The 19,736-nt window shown below is 36.9% G+C and overlaps 1 protein-coding gene across 1 annotated transcript; it reads left to right on the top strand.

The window, feature by feature from the left end:
• Nucleotides 1-15: 15 nt before the first annotated feature.
• Nucleotides 16-18,605, top strand: LOC113421709 (bolA-like protein 2). The gene is made up of 3 exons (XM_026682251.2): nucleotides 16-170; nucleotides 1,821-1,918; nucleotides 18,318-18,605. The coding sequence occupies exons 1-3, from the start codon at nucleotides 96-98 to the stop codon at nucleotides 18,418-18,420; spliced, it is 276 nt and encodes a 91-aa protein (XP_026538036.1). The 5' UTR covers nucleotides 16-95; the 3' UTR covers nucleotides 18,421-18,605.
• Nucleotides 18,606-19,736: the final 1,131 nt, after the last annotated feature.

Below are 19,736 nucleotides of genomic sequence, written 5' to 3'. Positions count from 1 at the left end.
GACAGCAACGAGGAGGACGTGACGTCACCCAGAGGCGGAAATGAAAGGCTTGGTTTCTGGGTCCTCTTGCATTCGGGGAGGCTTTTCGGGGAAGGATGGAGCCGTCCAGAGTTCTCAGCGCGGAGGCCTTGCGGGAGAGGCTGCTTCAGGGACTTGAGGCTGAGCACGTGGTAAATGGGATAGCTTCCCCGAAAGCTGGCAGTTCAAAGGGCTCGGTTTGAATGGTTGGCACCTCTAAAGTTTGATTTAAAAACCCCTCTGAAGGATGTAGCGACCTTTGCTTGTTCCTTTGCAACGTTGCTTTTTCAAGTACACCCCTTAATCATTTTTCAGCTAGTTTTCGTCTCCGTTATTCATAGGGTGCTATTGTTGCTTAAAGTTACGAGCTGCTTTAAAATCTACGTTCTGCTGAAAAATGCAAACGTTCCTCTCTTTCTTTTGTAAAAACAATTCTTCCACTGAATGGCTACAGGATATTCCTCCTTCTCTGATAGGATAAACCAGTTTTCATGACTTGGTGTTTTCAGAATGGGCTTTCCATTATCCCCAGCGAGCAGTCTTTAGAGCCCACCAGGGTGAGGAAAGATGGCTTTAAAATTTCCCTTTTTCAGAAGTAATTGGCATTTTGTTTTATTCTCCGTATCGGTTTTGCATTATTAAGTTTAAGCTCCAAATCTTGCTTTTTGCTGGAGTATGAATGTGTTTGTTGTTTTAATAGGCTGCCGTCATACCAACTAATTTAAAAATGTCTTCCTAGGCCAGGAATAACAACATACTTTCAACACAAGAATGAAGATAAAAGAAAGAGAAATAATAGATGCTGAGCAGCCTATAAAATTAGGCCAGGCCAAAATGACAGGAGCCTGTTTGCAGATCTGTTCTCACTGTTGATACAGAAATTCAGCGCAATTTGATCCTTAGGATACATTTAAGTATTCAGTAATCTTCATTAAATTCAGTGGGAGATTGCTTTTAAATAGGCATATCTAAGATTATGATGTTATGGATATTTTTATCCTAAATTTTGATTTCTTTTGAGACTGATTTTCCTTTTTATTAAGCTTATTAAGCTTATTTGGTGCACATTTCATTTTCTAATAGTGTTCTAATAATGTTAATCTAATGCATTCTTTTCTGAGTTTATTTGCATTTTTATGCCCTGTAATTTCCTGGCAATAAACTGGCTTTCCATATGCTTTTTAACATCTCCTTTCAAAGTTTTCTTCCCCATTATCTGTTTGGAATAAATAAAATGTATGCAGGTATTGTATTGTTGTAATGTAAATGTATTGTTATGTTCTAAATCAGGAGTTGGCAACCTTAATCACTCAAAGACCCATTTGGACTTGTTTCCCACAGAAAAGAAAACACGGGAAACCCTTCCCGTGCCTGACTATTTCCTGAGCGGCCACAAAACTAGCATATATAGTTGAATTAAAGTTTCTATTTTCTTCTGAAACTTCTTTTCTTGAATTTATCCATGGTTAGCTTATCGGGGGGTCGAAAAGGTCAATAAATCGCGTGCCGGCGGATGTCACACATTGGTAGTTGTGATGCATATTTTGAGAGACGGAGCCGCAGCACAGGGATGAAGAGCCACATGTGGCTCCGGAGCCACGGGTTGCTGACCCCTGTTCTAAATAAAAGGTGTCAAACTCACATCACGGCAACATCCCATGACGTATCGGGACTTTTTCCCCTTCGCTAAACAGGGCTTGGGTGTGGCCAGCACATGACACATCCGGCCCACAGGCTGGGAGCTTGACAGCCCTATTCTAAATAGTATATCAATATAATTTCTTTATTTTATACACTTTAAGGAGGTAGAAGATACTACTCCTGGGCGCTGTGCTACAAGCTTCAAAGTTTTGGTCGTTTCTCCATGTTTCCGAGGAAAAGCACTGTTACAACGACACCGGTAAGTAAGTGTAAGAAGAGCTAACTTACAGAAGGACTGAACAGTCTTTTATTTTCTTAATGGTTGGAATTATCTTAATAGTGTTCCAAAACTTTACAATGTTAGGAAATAAGGACCACAAAAATCAGGCATTCTTTATACTTATTTTCCATATTTTCTTGATTCCTCTGGCACCTTCCTTTTTGTCTTTTGCTCCTATTGGTTTAATCTATCCTTAATTTTTAATCCCTCCCTTCCCCCAAATTGCTCAGAACAGAGTAGATAATGTTAACTTCCTCCATTTGATCTTACAACAGCAATGGTTCTGTGAGGTAATCATTGATTTAGGCTATCCAGCAAAATAAATGCTCTCTATACATAGATATGCCCTTTCTTCTGGAGTTTATTTATTAAATACTTTCTCATACTTTCATTATTATGATTTAGATGTATAGATCCAGTTTAGAAATAGAAATGTATTGAACCCGTAGCATAAATTAAATCACTATTAAAAAATAAAGTGGGCATTTAAAATTGTGGGGGGTTTTCCAAGCATAGATCATACAAAAGTTGTTTTTTAATATGCTGTGTTAATTTTACATGCTACCTTAATCTCATATGATTATGAGAGATCAACAATTACATTTTAGTACCTCAAAATTGTATTCAGGCTACTTCACAGCTTCTCTGTGACATCCTTTTTTATTTGAATCCCTCCAAATATTTTAATAACAAATGAACAATTTATCTGCGTCATTTTCTATTAAATTATTAACAGATTACATTATTAACGTTATAAGGAAAAAATAGTTGAACATCCAAAGAAATGCATAATTATGGTATAGTTGTGTGAAGAAAATGAATTATACACTGCTCAAAAAAATAAAGGGAACACTTAAACAACACAATATAACTCCAAGTCAGTCACACTTTTGTGAAATGAAACTGTCCACTTAGGTAGCAACACTGACAATCAATTTCACATGCTGTTGTGCAAATGGAATAGACAACAGGTGGAAAGCAGAGGCAGTTAGCAAGACATCCCCAATAAAGGAGCGGTTCTGCAGATGGTGACCACAGACCACTTCTCAGTTCCTATGCTTTCTGGCTGGTGGTTTGGTCACTTTTGAATGCTGGCGGTGCTTTCACTCTAGTGGTAGCATGAGACGGAGTCTACAACCCACACAAGTGGCTTGGGTAGTGCAGTTCATCCAGGATGGCACATCAATGCGAGCTGTGGCAAGAAGGTTTGCTGTGTCTGTCAGCGTAGTGTCCAGAGCATGGAGGCGCTACCAGGAGACAGGCCAGTACATCAGGAGATGAGGAGGAGGCCATAGGAGGGCAACAACCCAGCATCAGGACCGCTACCTCCACCTTTGTGCAAGGAGGGACAGGAGGAGCACTGCCAGAGCCCTGCAAAATGACCTCCAGCAGGCCACAAATATGCATGTGGCTGCTCAAACGGTCAGAAAGAGACTTCATAAGGGTGGTATGAGGGCCCGACGTCCACAGGTGGGGGTTGTGCTTACAGCCCAACACCATGCAGGACGTTTGGCATTTGCCAGAGAATGCCAAGATTGGCAAATTCATCACTGACGCCCTGTGCTCTTCACAGATGAAAGCAGGTTCACACTGAGCACATGTGACAGACGTGACAGGGTCTGGAGACGCCGTGGAGAACGTTCTGCTGCCTGCAACATCCTCCAGCATGACCGGTTTGGCAGTGGGTCAGTAATGGTGTGGGGTGGCATTTCTTTAGGGGGCCGCACAGCCCTCCATGTGCTCGCCAGAGGTAGCCTGACTGCCATTAGGTACCGAGATGAGATCCTCAAACCCCTTGTGAGACCATATGCTGGTGCGGTTGGCCCTGGGCTCCTCCTAATGCACGACAATGCTAGATCTCATGTGGCTGGAGTGTGTCAGCAGTTCCTGCAAGACGAAGGCATTGATGCTATGGCCTGGCCCACCTGTTCCCCAGACCTGAATCCAATTGAGCACATCTGGGACATCATGTCTCGCTCCATCCACCAACGCCAGGTTGCACCACAGACTGTCCAGGAGTTGGGGGGTGCTTTAGTCCAAGTGTGGGAGGAGATCCCTCAGGAGACCATCCTCCACCTCATCAGGAGCATGCCCAGGCATTGTGGGGAGGTCATACAGGTGGAGGCCACGCACACTACTGAGCCTCATTTTGACTTGTTTTAAGGACATTACATCAAAGTTGGATCAGCCTGTAGTATTTTTTTCCACTTTAATTTTGAGAGTAACTATAAATCTAGACCTCCATGGGTTGCTAAATTTGATTTCCATTGATAATTTTTGTGTGATTTTGTTGTCAGCACATTCAACTATGTAATGAACAAAGTATTTAACAAGAATATTTCATTCATTCAGATCTAGGATGTCTTGTTTTTGTTTTCCCTTTATTTTTTTGAGCAGTGTATATTTGAATCTACAAGTAGTCCCTGCTCAACAACAGGCCTGTTTAGGTACCATTCAACGTTACAATGTGATTGAAAATACTCACACCTCTAGCTGTTGCAGTGTCCCCATGATCATGTGATCAAGATTTGGGCATTTTACAACCGATGTGCATTTACCAGTGTCCCAGTGTTCTGTGGTCACGGTGATCTCCATTTTGAGCATTTCACACCTGGATTCTGACAGCCAAGGTAAATTTGCAAGTCACAGTCATGTGATATCTCATTTAACAATTGTAGCAGAAGTGAGGTGATAAATTGTGGTCATGTGCTGTCTTGCTTAATGACTGCATCAGCAGCAGAATTGCCCATCCCAATTGGGTTCGTTAAGAAAAAACTACAGGTAGGTCTTGCTTAATAATCCTAATTGGGACCAGAATTTCTTTTTTTTTTTTTACAAAGTTTTTATTTTTTACAACAAACATAAAGCCCTCTTTCAATTATATACACACAGTGTGTCAGTTGGTTACAATCTTTTGTGCTATCCTTTTTTTACCATTACTCACAAGTTATATAAATTCTCACCTTATCAGTCTAGCTTGTGCTTATATAATATCAATTATTAAACATTCATTGGACTATTTTTACATCATTTTATACAAGATATTCTAATTTTCATTATGATTTAATCTTATACATTCATCCAATGGTTATATATTTTATATTGTATTCTTTATCAGTCTATTAACTTTTATTGTAAGGCTTACTAATCTATTTCTTTACCATGTCTTTTTATCTAACCATTGATAAAATAAGTCCCATATCATATAAAATTGTTTACCCTCTTGTTCTCTAATTTCAAATGTCAATTTACTCATTTCAGCACAGTCCATGATTTTCTTAATAATTTCCTCCTGCATAGGTATTTTTTTATTTTTCAAATTCTTAGCAAATACAATTCTAGCCGCTGTTAAACATTTACAATCAAATATTTCAATTCTTTACAATATATTTCTGGTATAATTCCCAATAAAAATATCTTAGGTTTAAAGTCTATTTGTTGTTTTGTCATTTTTTCCAACCATGTGTGGATTATAGTCCAATATCTTTTTGCATCCAAGCATGTCAGCCACATGTGGTAATATGAACCAGGTATCTGATGACATTTCCAACATTTATCCGATTTATTCTTGAACATCCTCACAATTCTCGTCAGGGGTAAGTGCCACCTGTAAAACATCTTATACAAATTTTCTTTATATGCAGTTGACATCATTTTATAATTTTGAGACCACAATTTTTGCCATTTATCTAAATCAATCCCATATCCGAAATTTTTCCCCCACGCAATCATTGTTTCTTTTATTTGTTCTTCCTCTAATTTAAACTCTAGCAAATATCCATAAAGTTTTTTTACTTTTTCATCGGTACCTGTCAAAATTTTATCTAAATCAGTCAACTTATCATAGATACCTTCTGTTTGAACATCTTTATCAAACCTAGATTGTATTTGCAAATATGAAAACCAATTCATTTTTACACCTTGTTCTTCCAACGCTTGCATAGAAATAAGTTCACCCTTTTCATTCAATATCTCACCATATCTAACTGTTTGTTTGTTCCTTTTTATATATTATTGGATAGGAAAAAGCTTCAATAGTAGATAACCATAGTGGAATTTTTAAATAATATTGCTTTTTTATCTTCTCCCAGTTTAGAAACAATACTTCTCGAATATAATGTCTTCTAAAATACCCCTGGGTTTTAGTTCCCTTATACCAGAGGAAGGCATGCCACCCTAACAGCAGGTCATGTCCTTCTAAATTCAAAAGTCTAGTATTCCCTAGTGTTATCCACTCCTTTACCCACATCAGACTCGTCGCTTGTTAGTATAATTCCCAATTGGGCAAAGCAAATCCTCCTCTTATTCTTGCATCTTGTAACAATTTAAGTTTTATTCTCGCTTTCTTCCCCTGCCAAATGTATTTTAGCACTATTTTGTTTAAATCTTCAAAAAATTCTTTCCCTAATCTGATTGGAATTGTCTGGAATAAGTATAAGATTCTAGCCAATACATTCATCTTAATTGTAGATATTCTCCCAATCAGTGATAATTGTAAATTTTCCCATTTTATCAAATCTGTCGCAATCTGTTGTTTAAGTTTAAGATAATTGTCCTCTTTAAGTGTGCTACATCTTGGTGTTATATGTATCCCTAAATACTTAACCTTGTTTGTGACCTGGATCCCCCAAACTTCCTCCAATTCTTTCTTTCGTCTTACTAACATGTTCTTTGCTAAAATCTTTGTTTATCTTTATTTATTTTCAAACTTGCTACTTTCCCATACTCTTCTATCTTTTCTATCAGTTTAGGTGCAGACTCCAATGGATCCTCTAATATAAATACCAGGTCATCTGCAAAAGCTTGTAATTTATACTCTTCTTTTTTAATTTTCATTCCTTTTATTTCTTTTTTTCCCCTGATGTTCCTATTCAGCACTTCCAGTGTTAACACAAACAACAGAGGCGACAGTGGACAGCCTTGTCTGGTCCCTTTTCTTATATCTATAAAGTCTGTTAACTCTCCATTTATCATAACCTTTGCAGTTTGTTTATGATATATCGTTTCGATGGCTTGAGTAAATTTTTTACCAAAGCCCATTTGGTCCAATTGTAACAGCATAAAACGCCAATTCACATTATCAAAGGCTTTTTGTGCATCTATAAACATCAGAGCCATTTGTTTTTCAGGATGTGCCTCATAGTATTCCAGTGTATCTAAAATTATTCTCATATTATCTTTAATCTGTCTCTTCATCAGAAATCCATTTTGATCAGGATGAATAAAATTGTTTAAGTATCTTTTCGGTCTTTCTGCCAGAATTGAAGCAAAAAATTTATAATCTGAATTTAATAATGATATAGGTCTGTAATTTTTAACTTGCTATGGGTCTGTGTCCTCCTTCGGTACAAGTGTGATATATGCTTCTGACCATGTTTCGGATGTTCTCTTCTTTGTCATAACTTCATTCATAATTTCTAATAAGTGAAGATTCAATGTTTCCTGGAATGTCTTATAAAATTCCACTGGCAAACCGTCCGGACCTGGTGCTTTCCCAACGTTTTGCTTTTTTAAAGCTTCTGTTAATTCCATCATTGTTATATTACTTTCTAACATTGTTTCAATATCTTTGGGTATCTGGGGCAAATTTGCTTCCTCTAAGTATTGTTGAATTCTTTCTTTCTGAACATTCTCTTTTTTTTTTTTTTTTTAAAACAAGTTTTATTAATTTTTAAAACACACAAATTATCATTATTCATTACATGTTTAAACCTTTTTCCATTGTAAATTTAACAAGTCAGATAAATTATGATTCTGTTTTAAACCATTTCCATATAACATACCAAAACCTCTTATTCAATTTCTCTTTACTTCTCTTTACTCTTATTCAATATCATTATTATTATTTCATCTGTTTCTTTCTGACTTAGTTACCATTATTCTCATTCTATATTTCTACAAGTTTTAACTAATTCTCCCCCCAAAAAAGACATATACACACAACACACAAAACATAAAAAAAATCTTTTTGGAAAGTAACTTGGACCCAGGTGTCTCTCTCTTCATGGACTTCAATTATATTCATGCTCATCTTACATATCATTACTTATTTTATTTACCATTCTAAGCCTTCTATATTAACTTCTCCACATATTTCACACTTCTTAATTCTACCTTGATTAATCATCTTAGTTTAAATCATTATATTTGTATCTTTTGTCCATTTTTTATCATCCCTTTGTCTCATTCCTTATGAAAAAAAAGAAAATCAGTTTCTCCTGAAATCATTAATCAGAGTATGATGCCTTTCTATCTCCCTCCTAAGTTAATCAAATTAATCTTTAAAATAATATCTAATACCCAATCAGATTTTGCTTGGTACATTCTATCTAACTAATACATCCAACACAATTAAGTACATAATTAGACAATAAATCCAAATATTAAAAAAAAAATACTATAATAAAAATTTTATAATAACATCAATACCATAGTTTTATTAAACTCTTTAATTAAAACAATATTCTAAACCTCTCCTATTATTAAGTTTTAAAGCCAATCATTTTTAAACATTTTAACATTTTAATCTCTTGTCAACTCTTAAACCATTGCAATACTACCATCTCATCTTATGTACCTTGCAAAATCTTTTTTTTAAAAAAAAAAATTATACTTTATCCATTATCCATAAAAAATTCCTTTTTTTCATTTAATTTCAAAACATTGTAGCTTTTCTCCACCTTTTCCCTTTCTTTCTTCTCCCAACAAACCTTTCTACCCCCCCCTTCTTCTAGCCTCTGCCTTACCGGCTTCCCTTCTCTGTCGTATTCCTTTTCCCTTTTGTTTACTCTCATCATATTGGTTTTGCACTTTATTTTTCCCTTTCTTAAATGTTTTTTTAGATCTTAAGTCCTTAAGTCCTTTAGTTTTCTTCTTTTCTCTTCTTTTCTTTTCTTTCTCTCTTCCTTCTTTCTGGATCAAATTCTGAGATTCATTAAAGATGGCTCTTTCCTTTCTTTCTTGTTCCTCTGCTGTCTTCATCTGTTGTAATGTTTGTTGATAATTAGTAAGCGCCATTTCTAAGAAAAGGAAAGCTTCTTCCACACCATCTTTACCATTTTTTTTTGCTTGTTCATATTCTTTTCTTAGTTCCTCAACAGAAAGAGCCATTATAAATCTTTTCTTTTCTTTTCTCCTTCTTTCTTCTTACAACAACCAGAATATTCAAAAGAAAATAAAAAGATAAAACAGTCCCAAAGTTATCAATCAGTCCAAACCAAGGCAGAGTTCTCACTTTCTCCTTCTGGGGTAATATCAATCAAAGAGAAAGAAAGTCCAAATCTGTTTAAAATCTTATTACAATATATTCTAGTCTTCAAATCCTTAAGGCATCTGCTCCAACAAAGTCTTAGCATACAAATATTTTCTCTTTAATCCTCTCTCTTCCCACTCATCGCTTAAAACCACTTTTCACCTAAAAAAATAGGTTTCTTAATATCCAGTTATTTATTCCGTAGGAAAAGAGGGAAAGCTATCCTTTCAGCACCTTCAAACAGCCGCTTTTTTCCTCTTCTGGCAGGTATTATTCAGAAAGTCATACTTTTCAGGAATTTTATTAAATATGTCTTAGAGTCCTAGGAGCCAAGAAAAACTTTCTCCTCTCAAGCACTTTCTCCACTTCCTCCTGCGCATTCTTACCCGGCTGCCAGCTTCTTTGTGGCGGCCATTACGGACCGCCGCTGCACCGTCCTGGGAAAAGGGGGTTCTGCCGGCCAGGGAGGGGGTCTGCAACACCCCAGTCCCTTCTCCGGATCCCCTACCTTCAGCTGCCCCTGCAGGGCAGCCTAGCTCCGCACCCGTCTGGGTCGGAGCCCCAAAAACGGCTAGCGCGGCAGGGATCGCGCAGCTTCGCAAATCCCTGCCGCTTGCGAAGCCGACAAACCGGAAGTCTGTTTTCTGAACATTCTCTTGATGGTACAGTTTTCCATAGTAATCTTGAATAATTTTTTTCTTCTCATTTCCATAGCATACATGTCCTTGTTCATTTATCAATTGATTTATTCTTCTCGAGTCTCTTTCCTTTCTCAATTTATATGCTAGCCATCTACCTGGTTTGTTTGCATCTTCAAAATAGTTCTGCTTAGCATTTTTAATTTTTTGTGCTATTTCTTCTTTTTCCATTAGCCCCATTTTATGCTTAGTTATGTCCATTTTAATTTTAATGTCCTTTTTTTGTGGAAATTTCTGTAGTTCTTTTCCCAACTTCTTGTAGTCATCTTCCAATATTTTAAGGATTTTTTTCTGTTTTATATTTCTTTTCCTTGTATAGTCCATTATCAAACCTCTTGTATAAGCCTTCATCGTGTCCCAGAGGTTCGGTAATGATGTATCCTCTTTTGTATTTTCTTTAAAGAAAAAAGTCAATTCTCTCTCAATTTTCTGTTTAAAGTCTTTTTCCTTTAATATCGTATTATTTAAAGTCCATCTAGATCTCCTTTTTTGTCCTTTCCATACAAGTGTTATTGGATTGTGATCTGCCCAGGTACTTGCTTCTATTTCAATGTCTTGTATGTTAGAAAGCAATTCTGTTGACATCCATATCATATCTATTCTAGATCATGATGCATGTCTATTTGAATAAAAGGTATATTGTTTATTTTCCGCATTTCTCTCCCTCCATGCATCTTTTAAGTTTATCTCATCTACATTCGAAAGAAGGATTTTGGCAATGTCTTTCTAGTTTTCTTTGCTGTTTTTTGTGTTTTATAATCCAATTTGTCTTTTATTATTCCATTAAAATCTCCCATCAGACAGATATTATCATAGTCCAGTTCAATTATTTTCTTATGTAATTTCCTGTAAAAATCTTCTTGATTATCATTTGGGGCGTAAATTGCTATTAAAAGTGTCTTTAGATTATTGTCCGTTATCTCCACCATCAAAATCCTTCCATCATCATCTGTATATATTTGTTCCACAGGGATTGTATCTCTAATGTTTGTATGTAGGATTGTATCTCTTATCTCTAACCACTCCTCTCTTTTTACAGTGTGTCAACACTGTAAATAATTTCCCTAATTTTTGTTGTTTCAATATACAATCACGTTTTTTAATATATAGTTCTTGTAGGCAGATTATATCAAATTTTAATTTTTCTAATTTATGAAATACTTTTCTTCTTTTAATAGATGAATTAAGCCCATTTATATTAATTGTAATCAGTTTTTTCTCATCCATTTTAGACTATAAGAAGGATTTGTTGCTCTAGTAGATCTTGGTTCTCGTTGTTCACCACCTACGGCTCCTTTTTCAATTACTGCTGTACATTCCTCTTGAAATTCAATTAATGACTCTTCTTTTCTTGTATCTTCCTCTAAAATATTCCAGATAGAATAACTCAGCTTTTTCAACTGTATCAATTCTGTGTCTTTGTTCCTGCCAGGTAAACATGAGACCTTTGGGTATCAGCCATCTGTAATTTATTCCTCTCTTAAGTAACTCTTTGGTCAAAAATAAATATTCTCTTCTTATCTCTCTCACTCTTCTCGGTACCTGTTTCAGTACCACTATTTCTTTATCTTTGTACTTTAGTGTTTTTTCTCTTGCCGCCTGCAGTATTTGTGATTTAATTATTTTCTTAGTAAATCTGATATGAACTTCTCTTGGCAGTTTATTTCTCATCGCATATCTTTTTTTTTAATGAATTTTATTAATTTTCAATAAACAAACATACACAAACAAAACACAAAACATAAAAACATAAAACTTCTTTTTGGAAAGCGGCCTAGTCCCGGGTTACATCTTTTGGTACAGACATAAATCAAGTTCATGCTCACTTTATATACTATTTCATATCTTATTTACCATTCTATATTTTCTGTATGGCTTCTCCCCTCTTTTCACTCTCTTAATTCTATTTTATTTATTTCATCTCGATTTAGATCATTATACTGATATCTTTTGTCCGTTCTGTAATCATCTATTTTTCTTTTCTTATTAACACAATATTTCTCCTGTAATCACTAATTGAAGTATGACGCCTTTATATCTTTCCCCTAAATTTAACACTTAAAATAATATATAATTCTCATTCTGATTCTGCTTAGCACATTCTAAAACTACCTACTACATTTTAATATAGAAAAATAATAAATTTATAATATAATTGAAACAATAATCCATAGTATATTAAACTTTATCATTTATGCATTTTTGGTATTTTGTTAAATCATATATAGATCCAGTTTTCTAACATTGTTTCAAGTAAAGATACAAGAATACAATCTTATGTACTTTTGCAGAATCTCTTTCGTAACCCTAGTCTTTTTACACACACACACACACACACACACACACACACGTCTCTCAATCTCCACCCTCTTGGTCTCCACTCTCTTCTGTAAACACAAGCTATTTCATTTAGCCCTTTCTTCTTTTTAAACTTTCTCTTCCTGGGGTCTATCTTTCCCCTAATTTTAACACTTAAGATAATATATAATTTCCATTCTGATTCTGCTTAGTACAGGGGTGTCCAACCTTTCACCTTCCCTGGGCCACATTAGAAGATGAAAATTTGGTTTGGGCCGCACATATAATAAATTATTATAAAATAATTATATTATAAAATTATATAATAAATTATAAATTATTTTTATTATTAATTATTTATTAAAAATTATTTTTTATTTTCCGGCCAAATTTTGCGGGGGTGGCAGCGGGGTGGGGGGCGGCGGCGGGGGCAGAAGCAGTGGCGGCGGGGCAGAGGCAGCGGGGGCAGAAGCAGCAAAGGCGGCGCCCGCCTTTTCTGTTGCTGCTTGGCGTGGCGCTCACCTCGCCCCGCCTCGCGCCTGCCTCTCCTCCTCCTCCTCGCTGGCTCTTGCCAGAAGGTTGGGGTGGGCACTGGGCCGCATTACGAGGTGACCTGGGCCGCATGCGGGCCGCGGGTTGGACAAGCCTGGCTTAGTACATTCTACATACATTTTAAAATAAGAAAATAATACGTTTATAATATAGTTGAAACAATAATCCAAAGCAAATTAAACTCTATCATTAAATCTTAAACATTTTACATATTCCCTTTAATATTTTATTAAATCATATAATATTCCAATTTTCTAACTCTATTTCAAATACAATACTACAACACAATCTTGTATGCTTTTGCAGAATCTCTTTTTTAATTGTATTTTACCCTTTGTCTCTGAAAAAGATCTGTTTTTTTACATCTTGTTTCAAGCCTTTGTAACTTCTCTTCCCCTTTTCCCTTCCTTTCTTGTCCAATCTAGCCTTTTACCCCCCCATCTCTTAATCTCCACCCTCTTAATCTCCCCTCTCTGTTGTATTCCTCTTTTCTATTGCTTTCTGATATTGTATCGATTTTTCACCTTATTTTTCCTTTTTTTGGTTGTTTTTTTAAGTCTTGAATTCTCCATTCTCTTTCCCCTCTTTCCCTTTTCTTCCTCAACTAAAGTTATTTGTTCATTAAAGATGGCTTCTTCTTCATCATCCTAGCTTTCTTGTTGTTGTAATTCCTGGTAGGTAGAAATTGCCATTTCCAAAAAGTGAAAAACAGATCCAGAAGAGCCCTTCCCTTCTTGTTCCTCTTCTCTTAACTTTTGAAATTCCATTTTCAATTCTTCAACAGATAATGCCATTGTGAGATTTTTTAAACAACCCAAAAGTTTTTAGTCTTTTAAAAAATAGTTTCCAAAAGTCCCAAAGTCACCAAGCAACCCTAATCAACACAAACTGTTTCATTTAGCACTTTCTTCTTTTTATACTTTCTCTTCTTGGGGTAGAATCAATTGCAAAGTTCCAAAATGTATTTTTTAGAAGTCTTATTACAGTTTGTCTCTGGTCTTATAAGCTCCAAGCAATCTCCTCCAGCAAAGTCTTAATATAAGTTCTTTATCTCTCCCTTCCCACTTATAGCAAAAAAAGAATTTTTAAATTTTTGATTCCAATGTTCAGAAATCTTTAATATCCCCTTGGTTTTATTTTTCAAATTTAATTACCTTCTGTTGCCAAGACGGTTTTTTCCGATTTCCTTCTGCTATTTCCGTAGGGAAGGAGAGAGAAAAAAAAAAACTTTCCCTTTTCACTTTCTTCCGCCGCTTTTTACGATCTTCTTAGGGAACAATGTATCTTTAAGAAAGTTGAATTTCCAGGGTATTTAGATGTTACTTGTTATCCCAGTTCAGCCAAAAATTTTCACTTTCTCAGCTTCCTCCTGCACAGTCTTGTCCGGATGAAAGTTTCTTTGTGGCGACCATTGCTGACTGCCGCTCCACCGCTTTTGGAGAAAGGAGTTGAGCCAGCTGAGGAGGGGGGTTACAATCCCCCCGGACCCCTGTTGGGCCTCCTCTATCTTCAGTCACCTCTACGGGGTGACTATTAACCCCCAAATCCAGTTGGATCGGGGGCACGCCAGCGGCGAGCGCAACAGGAACCACGCACGATCGCGGATTCCTGCCGCCGCCGAAGCCTTTCAAACCAGAAGTCCCCTATTTCTCATCGCATATCTTGTATACACACGAAAAACCTCGTCCATTCCATCCATGATCTTCTCTTTAGTTACCTCTAATGCTTCTGCCAGGATTTCTGTCATCATTTCAGCAAGGTTTTCACCCTTTTCTTCTTCTGTATTTTGAAATCAAAGATAGAATTCTGATCTATCAATTTCCCATCCCAATGATTGCAGAGATCTGCCCTTGTCTCTTTCCACTTCACTCAGTCAGGTGTCCATATCTGCAATCTTCTTATCTCTTTGTACATCTTGTTCTTCAATTGTCTTGATTCTATCCTCGTATTGCATCATCATCTGTTGAATATTTTCAATTTTCTCATCTGTCTTTTCAGTTCTTTGCTCAATATTCTCCGTTCCCTTTTCAATATTATCTGTTTTTACTTGTATCTTTTGAATTCTTTGCATAATCATCTGCAGTGTCACTTCTTTCTCCTTCTCTTGTTGTAACATCACCTGTATTGATCGTTGTCCTCCAGATGGTGAGGAAGAAGAAGTCGGGATTGAAGAAGCTGAGGCTGGTATTTTTCTGCTCATCTTAGAGTACAATAGAAAAATTGAAAAGAAAAAGCAAGAGCAGCCAATTGCCACTCCAGTAAAAAATAATAATAATAATAAATAAATAAAAGCAAAAGATAAAAATGAAAAAGGGAAGGGAAAAAAATCTTCAGGCACTTGAATACCTTAATCCAATTGGTTCCAATTATGTAGGAAAAAAGGAAAAAAATATATAAAATGAAAAAAGGATGAAAAAAAAATAGGAAAAAATTTAAAAAGACAGAAATCTGTATATTCCCCTTGCTAAAAAGGTAAAACAAAGGGAGGAGGGAGGGGGAAAAAGTAGTCTTATTCTTGCATCAAAGGACTCAAGTCCAAATATAAAAATCCAACTGGGGGGGGGGGAATAGAAAAAAAAAGGAAAGAGAAAATGCAATTCTGTCAATAAGCAAAGCACTGCCACTATATGTTCGAGGCTCTTTACTAAATCAAAAAACAAAATTTCCAGTTCTCTTTTCAAGGTCACTTCAATCTTCTTTCTTCAATTTCAAATCCAGACTCCAGCTATCAGTAGTTCCACAGAAGAGCACCTGCAAACAATCTACATGCTCTTCCCACTATCTTTTCAATGAAAAGCACAGAGTCCTTGAATATAACACCAAATGTATCAACAAGAAAGAAAAACAATGTATCCAAGCCTCCAGGTGGCAGTGCTACTTATTTCCCTTTCCCTTCCCCTCTAATATTAAAATCAGGAATAAAAAGAATAAAAAAAATCTAAAATTACTAAAAAGAAAAAAACAAGAGAAAAAAAACTTTTCCAAAGAGTTATTTTGAAAGGAAAAATTAAAAAGGAAAGACCAGTCCAGTTGAAACGTTGAAAAGTTTTAACAAAATCCAAAGTTCCAATAAGAAGAAAGAAAAAACCTACAGGTTTAATTTGTGCTTAATCTCACCGCTTGAGCACTTTTATCTTCACTTTTAAATTTAATTTTTAGTCTTTTAGGGTGTTCTCTCCAGAAAAAAATAAGTAGAAAATTATCTCACCAAACTGACACACTTTCTTTCCAGCTTTCTTCCGTTCCGGAGCGGCCCCAGCTTCAGCAGCTTTAATGGCTGCCTCTCCACCGTGGGGAAAAAAGGGCTTCTCCTGGATCTACCAGGGACTTTGCGATGTCCTTGGGATCGACAGGATGTGCCCTCCTCTGTCACCGTCTCTTCAGGACAGTTTAGGTCCGTTGAGACCGTCCTGCAATGGAGATATCAGCAGCGATCTTAGAGATTAAAGATGGCATGCTGTACCGCTGCAACGCAAGCTCTGCCCTCTCCAGGACCAGAATTTCTGTTATTGAGTAAATTTTAGTGTGACCGCACCACCTAGTTCCAGTATACCTGGTTGCGGTTGTTAGGCCAGGACTGCCTGTCATTAAGTGAGGACTTCATGCTTTTCCTGCCCAGTCATGCTTGTCTCCACTCACTTATCACCCCTCCTCCCATCTCTGCCCTTTTGATTACCCTGCCACCCTGTCCTCTGCCTTGCTGAGTAGAGTCCAGAGTAATGGAGTGAAGTAAAGTGGTCAGAAGGGCAGAGAAGGGGTACAGAATAGGCAGGTAGGTGGAGCTGAAGCTCACACTGCAGTTGTAAATGCAGGCAGGCTGCCAAGCGCCCGAATTTTGGTCACATGACTGCAAGGATACTGGAACTGCCTTAACTACGAAGACTGGTCATAAATACCATTCATTCAGCACCATCTTACTTCGAATATTCATTTAATATTAAGCAAGGACTACCTGTTCGTATTACCAGAATGGTATCATTTCTATTTATTACTAATGCCAAAAGGAAACACGTATGATTTATTTATTTATTTATGTCTCCCACCATATAGAGCAGCAGTCCCCAACCTTTCTGGTACCAGGGACTAGTTTTGGGGAAGCCAATTTTTCTACGGACCGGTATGGGAGGGGTATGGTTTGGTGTGCAACCTAGATCCTGCGTATACACTTGCTCGCCTATCTTTTGTGCAGCCCAGTTCTTAACAGGCCATGGACTGGTACAAGTCCATGGCCCAAGGGTTGGATATTCCTGATTTAGAGGGTTCTCAGCAGTGGCTAAGTGGGAGAAAAGTAACCCTCTACCAGTTTGGGTAAAGCATTGTTTTAACTAATATTGTTTCTTTTAAAATATTACGTCTGTTGAAATAAACAAACATCACAGTGTAGGGGAAGAGCAGGCAGAGCTGGGGGCAGAGTTAAGCACGTCATCAGTTTAAAGTTCTTGCTTTCCCACAAGTGCTTTAAGTCCCAGCCCTCTTGAATTTCTTTGACTTTTATCTGTCACCAGTTGTTAAGTGCTGAACTTTAGTTGACCAGATTCTTGTGTAGAGGCTTGAATAAATCTATGTTATGCTAAAATCTTACAATTTCTGGTTTTTTGCACCTGACACACAGCTTCAGTCTCAGTTAACTGAGAAGTCCTGTTTGGCTCTTCTTTCTAATGGGCACGTTTAGTAAAGCAGAGTTTTCTGTAAAAGGAACTCTGGATGAACCTGCCATCAGCTGAGCTCCTCCTGAGAGATGGGAGTGCACTTCCATCCTTTTTAGGCTAGCATTGCTTTTAAATTTATGAACAGATTCATTCTTAGAAATCTTTCTGGAAATGGGGCAAATTACTGCAGTTTTTAAGTGAATAACACGCTTGTTAATTGAATCCAATTTCTCCCATTGACTTTGCTTGTTGGAAGTTATTTGGGAAGGTCAAAAATGTTCATCATATGAAGAATAAAAAAATTTTTTTTTTAATGTTCATCATATGAACCGAGGATGCTGCAACCATCATAAATGCATGCCAATTGTCAAGCACCCAAATTTTGATCATGTAATTGTGGGGATGCTGCGATGGGCCAAAGACTGTTGTAAGTCACTTTTCAGTGCCATTGTTACTTCACATGGTTGCCAAACAAATGGTTGCAAGTGGAGAACTACTTGCAAAATCATAATGGAGTTTATTTTGGAGGAAGGGGCATATGAATTCAATAAATCATGATGATTAATTAAATTATGGTTAAGCCAAATATGCAAGGTTGGTTTTTTTTAACATCCATCTATTTTTATTATGCATCTTAGAGGTTGAATTTAAATTTGAAAAAAAAAAAAAAAGCTTGGAACTAGGAGAAATGCATTATTGGCTAAGGGGCTTCTCCAATGCAGGCAGAAGATAAGGCTGCATTAGGCCAAAGTGAGCTTTGCCTGTTCGGCTTGGCATCTTGTGTGAACTAAACTAATTGCAATGTATTCTTGAAACAATTAGCAATTCAAGTGTAAAGATATGGGGGTGGAATGCATTTGTTCTTCCTGATATCCATTTCCCATTTCCCAATTGTATTCTTTCTCTTTTTTTGTCTTGCCTTCCTTAAGACTGGTCAATGAACTCTTATCTGAAGAACTGAAGCTTATTCATGCCTTTGAGCAGAGAACACTGACTCCTGAACAGTGGGCAAAGGAACAAGAAGCTAAGTGAGGCACAAGCTTCCTCCTTTTCTTCAGTAACAAAAGCAGCAAATACTACAGAGACCAAAAATTCCAAGATGATAAAGAGAAGCATCTGTGAACTAAATTTAGCAATGCGGGAATTGCTTCAGGAGAAACACTGTGAAAGTTTGAGAAAGTATGAAGCAGAAAATAAAAACTGGAGAAAGATTGTGAGATGACTATTTGTATCATCTGTTTATTCCCATACCACGTATCTTGGAGACCCATTTTAATATTGAGATTTGCATTGGGTGGGGGAAAGGTACCCTTCTCCTACTAAGGCAATGTTCTTCATTTTCATTGTTTAAATCTTGAAAATGAACACTTTTTGAGTTCTTTATACTATGAATTTGGTTGTTCGCTTGCAGACATTTTATCAGTCAGCTAGATAACATCATCAGTGAGTGTGAGGTTTGCTGTTTATTTGCAATAGTTTCCCTGCCTGTTGATAGGTGTGTAGTTTCCACCCTGGTGATTCTTTGATGAAAGTACAGGCAGTTCTCACTTAATCATTCAGTGATCATTCAAAGTTACGACGGTGTTGAAAAAACTAACTTTGCACAACATTTACAACTTTAATGGTGTCCCTCAGTCATACGAACAACACTACAGTCAATAGACGTTGTCCTTTGCCTACCTTTATTTCTCCCCTCGCCTTGTAGAGCAAATTGATTAGATAAAGGGATTGCAAGGAAATGAAGCCTTTTGTTGTTCTATATATCAGAAGCAATGCAGTTGTATAAATCTCTCCTTTGCCTGACTTTTCCCCACCATTAATGTGATCGCAGTATTCTTGATGTATAGCAGTTTGTTTTCTTGAAATCCAATTTCCAATCTTTCTTTGCTGGAGATGGGAGGATCAGGCAAAGGGGAGATTGCCCCCAGAAATTGCTTGCTTCCCTCAACTGTCCCTAACCCTGGCAGAGCAGAGAGATTGGAGAGGAAGAGATCTCAAGAGAGTGCTGTAAGCTGTTTGTGTAAAGTGTCCACTGGGCTGCCAGTGAAGTTGCGTTGCTTTCATTGCATGCAAGACAGTAAGCGGGCATTTAAAAAAGGCAGGGGTGGTTAGAAGGCAAATAAAAGTGGAAGGTGTGAAACTGATTTTCTAGTGGGAAGGCAGTAGCGTTTCATTTAGCGGTAGAGTTGCTTGCCATCCTAAATAGGTTGTTATGTGAGGACTATCTGTACTTTCTGCCTGATCGTTTGGTGTTGAGACTTGCTGATCTGAATGTTGGCTGCTGGTTGGGATCAAATGATGCATCAAAAAATATATCATTTATGATGATCCAAAAAAAAAAAAACCAG

Source organism: Notechis scutatus, chromosome Z (genome assembly GCF_049901735.1).
Source record: "Notechis scutatus isolate UNSWTSFEM ecotype Mainland chromosome Z, rNotScu1.2, whole genome shotgun sequence".
In the NCBI taxonomy this organism is placed as follows: domain Eukaryota; kingdom Metazoa; phylum Chordata; class Lepidosauria; order Squamata; family Elapidae; genus Notechis; species Notechis scutatus.
Note: the sequence above shows the minus strand (reverse complement) of the source record. Positions and strands in the feature narration are given on the sequence as shown.